The sequence below is a fragment of the Anarhichas minor genome, unplaced genomic scaffold, assembly GCF_050575085.1.
Source record: "Anarhichas minor isolate MPS153535 unplaced genomic scaffold, ASM5057508v1 ptg000014l, whole genome shotgun sequence".
Taxonomy (NCBI): Eukaryota; Metazoa; Chordata; class Actinopteri; order Perciformes; family Anarhichadidae; genus Anarhichas; species Anarhichas minor.
Window position 1 is genome coordinate 15,812,960 of NW_027466460.1, and position 15,482 is coordinate 15,828,441.

Genomic DNA, 15,482 nt, shown 5'->3' on the forward strand with positions numbered 1-15,482 from the left:
TTTTGATAACCTCTTGCATGTTTTGTATCGACGAGTACGAACCAAAAACAACCAGGAATACACTAAGAAATACTAAGAACCTGTGAAGAGAATATAGATTTTCTAATATTATTCTGTCGTGCATAAATAAAACGACATTTAGAGAACGAGACCAGAAACCAAAGGATTCTTTTTCTTATCTTTAGAAATAAAGTCAAACTAAACTGCAACACAACATTTTGGGATTTTGACAGATAATTAATGTAAAATAGATATTCACCATGATGAGGACAATACTGAAGATTAACTCTCAACTTCAGACCTTTGACTCATCAATAACATGATAGTTCGTATAAAATAAGTATTAAATATTCCCAGGTCTGTATAAAGGTGAACTGACTCAGTCTGCGATAGATAAACACATTAATATTAACCCGAGAGGTTCAAAGTCGTTTACAGCTTGAGTGATTTATTATCTCACCATGTTTTTATGGTTATTGTGTATGTGGCTGATAAATGTGATGTTGAGCTGGTAAGTGGACCTTGAACTGAGATGTTTTACTGTCTCCATTCAGACACAATGTAACGATAATAATTCACACCCGTCGACCAATGAGCAGCCAGCACCTCTCTGTGTTTCAGTGTATCATTTAATGTACTCTCACAGGTTGGTGAACAGGTACAACTTTGTCGCTCACGGTACTAAATCACACATCCATTGATAGTATAAATAGCCAACCTAATAATAATAATATTAATAATAATAATAGTACACATTTTCAAATACATAAAATCATCAAGTATCCAAGTCTTAAGTTACGGACATCAAATAAAAAGGCGTACAAAATATCGCAGACGTTGGAAGTCCAGTTTGAAGCAAAAAAAGATTAAAAAAAAAAAAATGAAAGTAAAACATTTTGGACATGGCAGTTAATTAGTAAACAGAAGGTTCGATAGAGAAAAGAAATAACATTCCAGACTTTCAATTGACAAATATTGCAACAACTAAGCATTGTATATTAAAAAATAGTTACTGAAAGGGCGTAAGTGAGAGTACGACTTCCTGCACAAGACAAAGGCAACCACTTCTAGGGCTTTTTGTGTTTTTTTTCTTTTGTTCCGAGTAGAAAAATGAAACCTTTTCCAAACGCCAGCGGGCGGTTCGACTCCCGCCTCCATTGCCTTCGCTCCCACTTCGATTGTAAGGCATTTATGGATGAACCGTCTTGATTTGAAGGAAGGCGTTCCTCTTTCTCCGCAGCCTGGAAACGGGACCGGAAAGAATTTAACGGGTAGAAATTTGCTCACATTTTTGTATTTTTTTAAGCACATTCTCAGGAAGATGTGAACGTACGAATCGAGACTCTTTGGGCAAACGATCAATCCAACATCTTTACAACGATACACGACTCAGCGCTGACCCTCTCAATGGGGTTCTTTTGTTAAGGGGGGGGGGGGGGGTACGGTGATTCCAGTTCACACAACTCATTTCTTTCTTTTTTTGACACTTGATGTTGAACCTGGAGAGGAAAGGGACAGTTTGACGTGGTTTCCCAAAATTAAATACTTCAACACAATGACTAAGAAAAGGAGCCCGCCAGGTAATCAGCTAGCCAGGTTAAAACGGGGGGGGGGGGGGGGGGGGCTCTACTGGATGCAGCAGGTATTGCGATGGCCGTTGGAATCTTTGAAGCGCAGGCGCATCTTTGGACGATATTTCTCCAGGTAGAACAGCTGCTTGCTGTTGAACGCTCCTCGACGCTTCCTGGAGGAAACAAACAAGACATCAGGTCAACAGAGTTTCATCTATTGGACGAGTGTCAACAATACACGTATGACAATATTGTGTAAATAATCGCTCCACCTCCCTACACTCGTATTTTGAGTCAAACGTTTGTTTACGTCATATTCTGTTGCCCACATATCTGGTCCAAAGCAGAAACTCTTAAGCAAGGATTGGACATAAGCATTTTGTTATTTACAAATAGCCGTAGGACAGAGTAGTTTAACGTTAACGTAAACGTGAATATTAATGTTCATGAGCCACGTTAACAGCTTAGCATAAATATTGGCTTTTTTTCAGAATAAAAGGCAAACATCAGGGCTTAAAACAGGATTATCACGGGAAAAATTATTCACAATCATAATTTTAATCGCAATATCTATAAAAAAAAAGTTTGCGAAAAATAATAATGCTATCTGAAAAGTCATCGTTAACTTTGATTATTGAGCGTTTTCTCTCTTTTTTGGCAAAGTAATTGCCGTGCCGGGAGGAGGAGATGATTTAAAACACAGTTCTGGTCGCGTGTCTCACTTACTGTCGAATGAACTGGACAGCATCTTCATACTTCATCCCACATTCAATCAAGGCGAGCGCGACCAGAACAGGAGCTCTGAGGGAGACAAGACGCAGTTTAAATAAAGTTTTACTGACGATCGTTCACCTCCAATATTCAGTAAAATACGAGATCAGATCATCATTCATGTGTTTCTAGTCTCTCATCTCTGATAATGTTTCACTGTAAACAACCAATCAGTGTTTAGACCAACAGGAGGAGAGCTGGTAACGTTACTCTATGATGCCTTCAGGCTCTGCTCAGTGAACATCAGTACTGGCTGAAGGTGAATTATAACGTTACCATGATGTGTTCACGTCATCTTGTATTTCACAACAACATAGATATCAAAGAGGGAATCGTGAGCTGTTACCTCTAAGATTACAATACATCATTAAAACTACTAATGACATCCGTTTTATTCCATAAAAATACTTTTATTTCCTAATAATTGTTGTTTTTATGAAGAAAAAAAACCTATAAATTACAATAAAGCAAAATGATAACATTTAGCATTGTAATGGTTTACTGACTTCAGAGCGGTTGAAGTGATTGTTTTATGAAGTTATATTTTGTTAATCACAATAATAACTCAATGAGACATCACTGAATAGAATAATCATTTGTGTAACAGTTATGTTTATAATAACATGTAAGAGGCTTTTCTCCATATTTTCTATTGTTTTTAGATTATTCAACAATAGAAAATATATATATCAAATGTTCCTGGAGCTCAATGTCTTCAACGTGTTTGTTTTTTCTGATTGATTTCTGACAGATTACAACAGTTTGAGTCAGAGAACGTAGAAACAGAAGGAAAAGCCACAGCAGAGACAAGCACGTAATACTCAGAATACTTGTATAAAACACAATACTTTAATGGCTCACCTCCCCAGCCCGGCCACACAGTGCACCGCCACGCAGCAGCCCGGCTCCTCCCTGAACTTCAGCTTCAGCAGGTTCAGCCAATCGTCCACGATCTGGTTAGAGGGAGGAGCTCCGTCGTCAAACGGCCAATCCTGGAAGAGAAGAGGAGGGGGGTGATGTCATCTATACAGTTTCTTGGAACCAAAACAAAAGAAGTGTGAACCAGCTGCAGGGGGGGGGGGGGGGGGTCAGAGTCTCATCTGACATTTTATGGGTTTGGTTTAGTGGTTACACATTAAATTAGTTTATGGGAATCAGAATGAGAATCAGTTTATGGCCAATAATTAAGAGACGTCCATGAACAGAACTGTGCAGTGTTGATTCTTCTCTGGCATATAATTCAGTGACTTAATCAGCTGTTCCCATAATCCATGAAGTCGTTTATCAAGCGGAAATACTTGTTGGTTTCCAGCTTCTCACACGTGAGGATCAGCTGCCGTCATCTTAAATATCTTTGGGTTTAAAAAAATGTTCAAGCGACCTGAACTGTGAGAACTGTGTTGAGCATTTCTGGGGAAAAAGCGTTTATTCCGAAAGTTGTTTGCGAACATGAAACATCTCCGGTCTCCCTCTCTTCATCTGATCTGTGGCGAGAGACCCAGAGTACCCAGCATGCCTTTCAGCAGGAAGTATTTAAAGTCTAAGAGCTCAACATTATGGTTGCATTTAGTCTGTCTGGAGCGTTTGAGCTGGGAGAGAACATGCAGCGTGTCCTGATGTGGTCCACAGTGAACTCACCAGAACCTGGATCCCTTCTTTCACCACCAGAGCGGCATCATAGGTGGCCTCACAAACCCTCACCACGGTGGTCACTCCATATTTCTTCAGCTCCTGTAAAAGAATGCATCACGGTGTTTATGAGAAAGCTCTCTCAGGCAACATGTACGTACACGAGCAATGCAACTTGAGTCCAAGTCTCACATGCGTCTGTTATTACGGGGAAACTTCGGCCGACACATTGTTTTATTATCTTCCTTTATTCTAGATATTTCCCACCACGTCGTCTTTAAAGAGTCCCGTAATGTGGACAGACTAAACTAAAGCTGCCCCGTGAACCCTTTGAACCGATGCTGAGGCTCACCTCGATGAACTTGTTCAGGGTGGCGTTGGTGGGATTGTGGGTAATGAGGAACCTCATGTTTTTGTAGGTGATCTCCACAGGGGCCGGTCTGTTCATACGAGCCATTGTGACAACGTAAAAAGAAGAAGATAACAAAAGCCAAACGTCTCCACAGAGTAAAAACACTAATGTAAACACTCGGTTAAAGTCGGAGGGAATGTCAAAACACAAATGTCCAACGAGCCTCCAGAAACCCAGAGACACAGATCCTCCGGTCTTCTTCCAGGTTGCCTAAAAACAAAAAAGAGGAAAAACCGAAGGCTGCAACGGGCAAATGTGGAAAATTTAGGGAGTTTTCGGCCGAAAAAAAGGGCGGACAATCAGGTGAGAACCCTCTCCTTTGGAACAAAAGAAAATAAAAGGAAGAGGGAGAACAAGGCTGGTTCCACCTTGGTTCTGGCCAGGCGGAGAGCCGACGAGGGCAGTGTGCAGCGCGTGAAGTTACCCCATCCAGGCCGAGTTGTCGCTGGTTCTGGGAGGCGTCCCGGTGCTGCCAACTTTCCGGGGTTCCCCTTCCTGTGGCTCAAGTTCGTCGGATTCGAGGGCGAGTTCGGCCGTTCACTCGTCTGCATAGGCAGCGTGCTGAGCCTGGCAGTAGTCCCCACTGCCCTTCAGAAACTCCATAAATGTGTGACCCAGAACACCACAGAACTGCTGCAGGAGACAAGAACACATCGATGTAAACACACAGAGGGCTCAACGCGTTCACACAGACTCACGGTGCAACGAAAACTGCCTCATGTAGGTCCTACGGCCAAAGATAAACCTGAATTGGTGGTTTTGTTGTAACTCTTCCATGATTAGATTTGTTTGACGTCAGATCTTTGAGTGAGCCACGTCCTCGGTTCAGGTTCAAGGTTTCTATTTGAGCAACACGACGAGCAGTAAAGTAATAACACTGCACTTTCATTCTGAGGAATCTGTTCGTTGAGGCAAGGCACTAATCACTGCCAAGGTGTGTGTGTGGGTTCAATTCCCACACTGGACAGGTTTTTTTTTTTTTTTTTAATTTTAAAAGGAGCCTCCAACAAAATATAATAGAGTTATAAAGACGACAAAATAAAAAAGGGCAAAACACGAGTGTGTTACATAAAGTGACACCATGTAATATCTTACCTAATGGCTGCTGGTGTACAATAGGAAGGATGTGTCATATCTGACATCTAGGTCATAACTGTGAGCTCACCACGAGGCCTTCAGCAGGACTTTAAACATGGACGCTGTTATTATTATGATCATAAATCTGACTCACGACCACTCAGTGCCGAGATAAGATAAGATAATCCTGCATTGATCCCACAGCGGAGACATTTACAGGATTACAGCAGCATAGTGGAGTAATATATATATATATATATATATATATATATATATATATATATATATATATATAGTAAAAAAACAAGATCAAAACAAGTATTATGAATAAGTAATACAATAGTAAATAACGTTAAATAAGTAAAAAATCCACAATAACTAAAATATATACACAGAGAGAATAGTTGTAGTATTGCACAGTGTATTTATATTGCACATATTTTTTTAGTGTTTTAGCCCTTTAAACCACTGACATGTCATGTATCTCTGCAGTTTATGCTCCAAATACTAAAAACAACAACAACACTAAACTGTTCAATGCTTTGTTAATCCGGTATTTTCCGGCTGCAAAGCAGCATTTTGGGTAGAAAATTATGAGATAGCGAATAAAAAGAGAGCTCTAAAATGACACAGAGGAAGGTGATATAAAAGGATAGAGGAGGTGAGAAGCGTAAAAGCAGTGTTTTAAACGGATGACATGACACTAGGAGGCTGTAAAGTGTCCTTTGTGTGAGGAAGGATAGACCGGGCGCCATCGTCTAACGTTAGAGGCCTTTAGGTGGACGATCTACATTACGCTGCTTTAAAGGCGACAAATACGACGCCTCGTTAAAGCAGCGGGCGGGCAGTCTGTGTGGGACAACCGCGAAGAAGACGACATGTATACGTTTTGACTTATTTCACGTGAAGAAGAAGAAGAAAAAAAATGCGTCGATATTTTTTTTTAACCGTTAGTAACTTCCGAGTGAGTAGCTCGTGAGACCAGCTCGTGGTTGCGCATCCTCGCGACAGTCGCTTCCTTTTAAACCGACGAACCGACCGTTATTAAACGCTGAGCAGGCCGTGATTTTAACGAAGAAGAAGAAAGGCCAGCTGTTGACGATAACGTACTGATTTGACACAGACAAGACACAAACCCGATGCAATAAAAAAACAACATGGCGGACGCAAAAACATAAAAACACGTTACTTACTGGGATATGCTTACTCATTGAAGATTGTAGCTTAATCATACAGCCGGTCCTCAGAAAAAGGTAAAGATATGAATCGGTTTCTGCACCATACAGTCCTGTGTGTTTCTCCGAGCGGAGCCGAAGTCTCCTGGATCCGCTGCGACGACACCGTCACGATGTTGAAAGAGACGCAGCCGACTTCCTGTCAGAACTTTCAAAATAAAACACACACGTTTGACAACAGTTGCAGATAGCACAAATATATAAGATATTCAACAAATACAATATTATGGATTGAGACAAGACATTATTTATCCCTTCGTGAAATCAACAAGCTACCCAACAGTATGTGATAGTAAAATATAAGCCCTGTACCAGCTTGAACAATAAATCCACATTCATGCATCAATAATTGTAATTCAATAAAAAAAATAAACATCATACTGAAAAAGGCCATTCTGCATAATGAGTACTTTTACTTTAGGTACTTTGAGTACATTGTGATGCTAATACTTTTCTTCTATCACTTTATGTAAACTTGTAACAGAGTACTACTCATTTCTACTTTTACTTAGAGATGTAAGTACTTCTTGGGCCTCTATTAACCCACATCCTGTTGCCATGTGTGTACATTATGTCCATGCTGCACACATACATGGCTCCTGTTTATTGTGTGGTCATTTGATGAAACACAAATTAATGAAGGAATATGCAGCATGTAAGCACTAAATTATTGTGACCCTAAAATAAGGTTTTGACACAGCAGCCCTTACCTCACAGTGAACCTGTAGTTTTCAGGGCCCTGCGGTATTGGGGCCACTTAGACAGTTGGCCAAATTTGCACAGTCGGTAAATTTAAAATAACTGAGTATAAATACTGGAAACAGTCTATGAAATACTCACCATTTGTACCTTTTTAGTTGTGCGATATAATGACTGCAAGATCCCACAAACGACATGACCTCAGTGTCCTCAATGACTCTGAATGATTAGAATGATACTGAAGAGGAAGAAGAAGAAGATGAAGAATAACAGGCATTCATAAACACTTTGGGGACTTTTGTGAATGTGTGACAGTGTAGTCCACAGGAGAGAAAAAAACATAATGTTCGTGCCAATATGTTCCCAAACACACTGCTGCATGACAGGTAAATGTCACCCAAAGTGTTAACACTTCAGTTATCAAACAAAAGAGAAACTGTCTTCTCCTTTAGTTTCTACTTGACACACTAGAGTCTGTCCGACCAGTCTGATCACAATTCTCTGCATCCAAGAAGCTGCACATGATTTCTTCACCGACGTTCAAACTGGAATCACAGGGTTTGCTCCTCACAACAACAACATTATGTTAGTCTTGACTCCTGCTCTAAAGCACGTACTTGTTCTTCTAAGAAGAAACGTCAGCTATAAATACGTCATGTTAGCCATGATTCAATTACTGCTTAACTCACAACAATTCTACTATGATTTATTATGCTTTTTATGTTTTTTTGTATTTCTTGCATGTATTTTTGTACCCATGAATGACACACCTTAAGCTTATTTTGAAGAGGAACCCAGGTAACTTCCGGTCCTGTACTATATTGAATTGTCTCGAGCTTGATGCGGCTCTTTAAAACCCCACCCTGAAAAAAGCGAGGTGTTCTGCCCAGACATCTTTCTGCTCCATGCTGCACCGGTCAGGTGGTGAGGCCCGGACTGCCCTTCTGCACCCACCACGTGGCCTCCAGAAAACATCAAGAACTATAAAAGAAACCAAAGGTTCAAGTAGTTTACTCATGAGATTAAAGTACCAGAACTCACTGAACATCCACTCTGGCCGATCTAAACATTTACATTTATGGAGTTAATATAAAAATAGGGCAAACAATATTATAAGGCTTGTTGTATTGTCACAGTTTAGAGGCTCAGTTCACACAATAAAGATAAATACATAAATATACAAGTCTAATCTTGTTGCTGTATCGAGCCATATACTATACATCCTGTAAAGTTGCCATGATGCAATTCCTCACTGCTTCAAGCTGTAGGAGTGGGAGATGTAGATACAATCTTAAATCATTATATACGTAATTTTATATTCTGTATAGCCGATATACAATATTATGTTTTAAGTATTTCACAGTATAATGCATTTTCTTGACAAATCAAGACTATGGATAAAAATTAAAAGGCAGAAATGTCTTTTTTGGCATCCAGGAAATAAAATCCCTCACAAATAAAATAAATAAATAAGATGATAAAGCCATCCTGCCATGGTGACCTCATACACCCAGAGATGATACAGAGAGATAAATGGTATTAGATATACTTAAATTGTATATACAGCAGGTCATCATGTTGCATATCTACTCAAAAACAAAAATAAATCTCTCTGCATCTTCAGAACCCACATGAGATTTGTTTTTCAATGTGTGTGGACGGAGCCTTCTATATCTATATCATTAAAAGCAGCACATTATAGTTGAGGCTGAGAAGACGTGAAGAGGGTTTCTGGGGCGATTTACTCCTAATTAAGTGCACTTTGTCAGGCCACTTGATGTTTGATTTCCCAAGTCGTCCGTGTCTAATTTCTGAGTCGCCAATGCTGAGTCACAAGTCGCTACAACTGTATAATGTCTGTATATAATACCTGTATAATATAATATATGATAACTGTATAATGCCTGTATATAATAACTGTATAATATAATATATAATAACTGTATAATGTAATATATAATAACTGTATAATATAATATATGATAACTGTATAATGCCTGTATATAATAACTGTATAATATAATATATAATAACTGTATAATGCCTGTATATAATAACTGTATAATATAATATATAATAACTGTATAATATAATATATAATAACTGTATAATGCCTGTATATAATAACTGTATAATATAATATATAATAACTGTATAATGCCTGTATATAATAACTGTATAATATAATATATAATAACTGTATAATGCCTGTATATAATAACTGTATAATATAATATATAATAACTGTATAATGCCTGTAGCAGCGCACAGAAGTAGAAGACGGAAGCCGATTCAGAAGGGGAATTGTAATAGAGGCAAAGCAAATGTAGTAGTATGAGGAGAATACTAGCAGCAGTGGTAGTAGTTTGCTAAATATATAAAAGTATTTAAGGAATTTCAAGTAAAACTTGAATTATATTGGAACCACTTTCCAATAAGGCATTTCTTACAGTTGTAAGTTGTAAATTATGACTTCATTAAAGATGAATAAATAATTGATTTATGTTGCTAATACATCAGCAACAAACTTCTGGGTTGTAAAAAAAAAGTCCTTTGGTAACACTTGACTTTTTTATCTTCCCAAAAGGCTCCTGGAGAGATGTGTGTGTAGGTTAATAGAGACAGTGGTCCTTTAGTATATTCACCTCCAATAGATCAGTTCCAGTTAGCTGCAGGATAATCTGGAGAGTCTATTCGTCAGCTATAAATGCACAGAGCTCATTCAACATACATGAAGATATCGCAGCTTCCAGTTATGAGGGAATAATACATGAATATTTATTTGGCTTTCAAGGAAGCTGTTCTCTTTTGAGGGAATTCTGATTTCTGCATAATTAGCTCCAAACGGAAATTACTGTAAAACAAAGTTACCGATCCTTTGTTCAGGGCGTTCATCTGCTTTCAGCATTACCTCATATCTGTTTTGTTTTAAAATCTTTCAGCCACTTCTGGAAAAGAGCTGCTGAGTATCTGACTCAAAAACATGTTTTATGAACTCTTTATTAAAGATAAACCCATAGGTATACGTGCAGTCTGTTACTGTATGTTGGCCTATTTTAAAAGAACCCCGGGACCCTTTATTAATGACTCACTGACCTCTTGATAACCCTTTTGTTTTAACGAGGTGTTGATTTGCCTCTATGATCATTTTTGAGGCTGCGGTTTGTGATGCTCTTGAACTTAATTGCATTATCTATAATTAACATAATATATATAATGTTTCACTTCTTCATCATCAGATGGAGTTTAGTCAGTCGTCATGCATTTTTCTGAGAGCTTAAAGGACTTCTCACTCACGTTGGCTTAAACTTTGAGATTTAAACTTCCTGATGAAGACTGTGCAATACGATAGAACGATCAAGAACAGAATGGACCCTTTTGGTGAAATTGTCTTGTAGAAAATGTAATTCCACGAGGATAAACAACATAGACCGGAGCCATTGTCTGGTCCTCGTGCGGTTTCATCTCTCTGGAATAAACACTTTTGCTCCCATATCTTTCTGGAAGCACGAGCAGAGCCGCTGAGCTCTGCAGTTTCACTCTGCAACGACACAAAAGCAACTCTGAATTGTCCTCGCGGGCAGCCAATGAGGTCAGAGCAGCGGCAGCTCTGAGTCCACCAGCAGGCCGGCCGCTGCCAGTTTCCAGCCGGACTCCCGTGGGTGTTGGGGGGGTGCAGGGGGCAAAGAGAATTTTCCAATCCGTCACCATTGTACCAATTGTCTATAAAGATTCATGTGTGAGTGAAGCTCTGCCTTCACAGGAAGGCTATCAAATTCCAAATCACAGTTCATGTAAGAATCCAAACAAAGACATGAATGACTCGGAAGATTTCAAGGTAACAACTCCACATCTAACTTCCTCTTTTTTATCTTCAGCACAAAGGTGTGAATAGATACAGCAGCTTTGGCTTCAGATATATTGCTTGTTTTTATTTGACTTTTGGTTGTGCCTTTTTAATGTGAATGCTCACACTCTTCATGCAAACTTGACCCGCTCTTAACACACTTTTCTTTTGTTATTCCAGAGTAGAAGCAAAGACCAAATAGATGGCACAAGGATGAGCCTGCAGGGCACCAGGAAGGGGGTGAGGGTGACGGGGAAAAATGTACCTCGGTTGGATTGGGGCAGCAGAAGAGGAGGTCCATCCATCGTCCACTCTCCCACCAGCACTCCTTTACCTCCAGACGTCCCCACTGTGATCGCCATCGGCCCCCTGCCTCACAGGGCCCCAGAGCCAGTTGATGATCCCAGGATGGAAGAACCTGCCATCGGGGAGGATTGGACCACAGAGCCGTCCTCTCAAACCGGCGTGTCCTATGGTGATTCGGGCGTCCCCCGGCAGACCATGGAGGAGCTGAAGACCCTCCTGAGGGACAGTCCTCTGCTCAGCATCCGGGGAAGAGACAACGTGAAGCCAGGGAGTCCTTACACGTACCTGCATGGAAGCAGCAGCAGCAGCGCTGGATGCGGTGGTGGTGGTGGAAGGCCCGATGCTCGACAGGACGATGGGAACCCCAACAGGACGTTCAGCACCTTCAAACCCCAGTCTGAGGCTTCCAGAAGGGGGCCCAGGTCCAGAGAAGGCACATCTATTCAGCAGCCTTCCGCTGTGGATTCATCCAGCTCAGTCAGGTCCGATAACAACACAAATAGGCAGCCTGGAGTTAGGGTCAACACATATGCAAGCCACGGATCCTGGGGAGAGACTGCAGCTCCTCGTACAGGTTGGTGAATCTCTGGTTAAAAGACAAGTTTATCCCGGATGTAGTTTAAAACATATCTTCTCTTATAGAGTAAATATAGAGCAAATAGAGTAAATATAGCTTCAGTTCTGTGAGGACATACGTTAAAGATGCTCTTGTCTCCATCTTTGTCTCATTCCAGTTCCTGTTTTAAACTGGACTGAACCTGGATACAGTTATTGATGGAAATTGACTTCTTAAATTAAACCTAAAAAATATATAATTTCTTTTACTTGTGGTCTTTTTAATTGATTTGTCAGTTTTGTAGAGTTAACTTGATCTCCAGCTGAAGGATCAAAACTTATTTTCATCCCCAAGAGACTCCTTAATCGTTAGGTTTATTTGGATCTGTGGTTTGTTGCCTATTTTGAGTTTTGTTTTCTCTGCCCACAGTATTACAGCCCAACCAATACTGGATTTTTGAGGCAGATACTCATGTATTATTCGGCAATAAACAAAAAATATATAGTAGCAATATGTTGGGCAATCTTCGTACTTATTATTAACTTAACTGTGACCAAGATATGTCCTGAGCAAGAGATTTTACGCTGTAAAATTCAATTCGTCAGTGCTTTCTGTTGGACGAACTCTGTACTGGGGACATTGGTTCTACATTTTTTCAAACCCAGTTTGGCATTTCTAAACTGCAAGTTATTATTGGTCGACATATACACAGATATATATATATCCGCAATAAGCAAATATCAGCTCTTGATGCCACTGGGGCTTTGAGTTTTAGAAATACTAAACATGGGATGGACTCTTCTACAGATAACGAACACGAGACTGTCGAGATCTTTGGGAACCAGACGTTCATTGCAGCCATGGAGCAGATCAAGCAGCAGATCGCCAGAGAAAACATCAACTTTGTGCGCTTTGAGGCCACCGACCTCCACGGGGTGTCCAGGTCCAAGACAGTGCCTGTCCGCTTCTTCCACGTAATCACCTCACCTGTTTATCTGTCTATCTGTCTATCTATCTGTCCATCTATCCATCCATCCATCTATCTATCTATCTATCCATGGTGTTTTTGTTTGGTTTATTTGTGTGAAGGCCTTTACTCTCAAAAAGGGTATATTTCACAAAAAATGTTAAATTAATGCTTCAATGCAAACATTGCATCCACAGGAGAAAGCGGTGTATGGGATACCAATGCCGAGAAGCTACTTGGAGCTGACCCTGAGTCCTAACAGCAACGAAGTGGACAACGCCAGCACCGCCAACTTCAGCAGTGACATCCTTCTGATCCCCGATCTGTCGACCTTCAGGGTCTTACCCTGGGCCGAGCAGACCGCCCGGGTCGTCTGCGACCCCTGCACGGTGACAGGAAGCCCCCTTCGCACTTCGCCTCGCCTCATCGCCAAGCAGCTCCTCGGCCAGCTCCAAAGCCTCGGGTTCTCCCTGCACTCGTCCTTCACCTATGAGTGCTGCGTCCTCGGATCGCCGGACCGGATCGGACCAAAGACCCTCCTGTTCCCGGCCACCACCCTGCTCGGCAACCACGACCTGCCTTTCTTCCAGCAGCTGGTGGAGAGCATGTACTGCATGGGCGCAGACATAGACAGCATTGCGTCCGCAAGCGGGCCCGGCCAGATGGAGATCAACCTGAGGCCAGAGTTTGGGATCGCCGCCGCAGACAGCGCCTTCACCTTCCGCACCGGCATCAAAGAGATGGCTCGAAAACACAGCTACATTGCCAGCTTCTTCACCGACGATGGGCTGTACAACGCTGGGGTGCTCTCTCACAGCTTGTGGGACGCAAACGGGCGACGAAGCCTCTTTCTCAACGGGGAGAAAGCTGGCGAGCTATCTGAGATCGGCAGGAAATGGCTGGCCGGGCTCCTCACCCACTCTGCTGCCCTGAGCTGCCTGATGTCGCCCGGCCTGAGCTGCCGGAGCCACATGGCCAAGACGATCAAAGACCCCAAGCGAATGCTGTACGCCACATGCGGCTGCAACGACAACAGCAGCTCCTTCAACATCAAGTGTCACGGTGGGAGGGAGACGCACATCGACAACAAGCTGGGCTCAGCCATGGCCAACCCTTACATCGTGCTGGCTGCTACTGTGGCCGCGGGACTGGACGGCATCAGGAGGAACCTGAACTTTGACGGCGGTCTGAACAGAGCCCCCTGTCAGCAGAAGGACTTTGCCGTTCCCGTGAAGCTCGACGACGCTCTGGAGGCGTTGGGGGAGGACCACGTCATCCGCAGCACCCTCGGAGAGCCGTTCATTCAGTATTTCATCGCCATGAAAAAGTTTGAGATTGAGACTCAAGAACTGGACGATGAGAGGAACAAGTGTCTGGAGTATTTCATCTAGAAACCCTCTCTGTTTTATAACATGGGAAACACACTTCCACACAAATAAAAGCATGAAAACCAGCTTGAATAGCTTTTTATTTTATATATTATGTTGATACTTTATTAGTCCCACAGCGGAGACATTTGCAGGAATATTATCATACGGATTGTAGATATTTTTCAGTTATTTCAAAATAAAGGTATACACCCTCAATGTGCAAAGAAGTTTTGTTGTCAATTACTTAAATATATTAAAGTGTTTTAGAGAAGAAAGCTACAATATGCTGTTTCACTAATGCAAAGAAATTGTCTTTCTGTCTTTAATCTTGTCAGTGTTTTTTACTTTCTGGAGTTTAATGATAATTACATCCTCTTGAGACCGCTGGTGTGGCTGCTGATCTTAAGTCTTGTGACTCTGTAGTCTGAGAGAGGTACTTACGTCCTTTTGTATACAAGCGTTTCTCAGCTAAACTTTCCATCTCTTCACAAAATAGGACACAAGAGACTTTATTGTGTGCTGTGTGTGTTTATTTACATAAGAATGTCTCCAACATTTTAGACTTGGCATTTCCCAGACATGGCCCAACATTTTTGTTTACCGAGGCCAACAGTTTTTATTTCATTCATGTTTTATTCATTTTGGATATTTTAAATAATTTTTATAATTCCAAAGTCTGAATATATTTAAAAATGAAAAGTTCATTGTTATTTTTAAGGGTATACCGGCATTATTATGCTATATTATCATCATTATATCTGGGGTGTAAAATGGTGTTAAAAATTACAATAATACCGCTCATCGCAATTACAACGGGGACAATATATTGCACAACAAAAGGAGTTAACGTGACAGGCCTACCATGAGGTGTGATTGTTTTCTAAACTGCTGTTTTATCCAACATTGAGTTTACTACCCCTAGTGGTAACTTCCTATCATGCAGACAATCTCCCTTTCATGTGCCCAGGTGTTAGAGAATGAAGGCTAGTGCTGCTTCATGCATTGAAAGCCAGAGGAAACGTCTGAGTAACGCTGACTAGTC

At 41.1% G+C, this 15,482-nt stretch overlaps 2 protein-coding genes across 3 annotated transcripts; one reads left to right on the top strand and one right to left on the bottom strand.

The window, feature by feature from the left end:
* Nucleotides 1-611: 611 nt before the first annotated feature.
* On the bottom strand, nt 612-4,457 carry ptp4a1 (protein tyrosine phosphatase 4A1). Of its 2 annotated transcripts, none has more exons than XM_076091834.1 (5): nt 4,324-4,457; nt 3,981-4,073; nt 3,204-3,334; nt 2,298-2,372; nt 612-1,740 (listed from the first exon to the last, which is right to left on the bottom strand). In XM_076091834.1, the coding sequence occupies exons 1-5, from the start codon at nt 4,426-4,428 to the stop codon at nt 1,560-1,562; spliced, it is 585 nt and encodes a 194-aa protein (XP_075947949.1). In that variant the 5' UTR covers nt 4,429-4,457; the 3' UTR covers nt 612-1,559. The 2 variants fall into 2 exon arrangements, with proteins under 2 accessions (XP_075947949.1, XP_075947948.1); XM_076091833.1 differs by having other exon boundaries at nt 612-1,744.
* A 6,751-nt stretch (nt 4,458-11,208) lies between these two features.
* lgsn (lengsin, lens protein with glutamine synthetase domain) lies at nt 11,209-14,461 on the top strand. Its single transcript, XM_076091763.1, has 4 exons — nt 11,209-11,232; nt 11,422-12,121; nt 12,911-13,077; nt 13,268-14,461. Exons 1-4 carry the CDS (start codon nt 11,209-11,211, stop codon nt 14,459-14,461), a joined length of 2,085 nt encoding a protein of 694 aa, XP_075947878.1.
* The last annotated feature ends 1,021 nt before the right edge of the window (nt 14,462-15,482 follow it).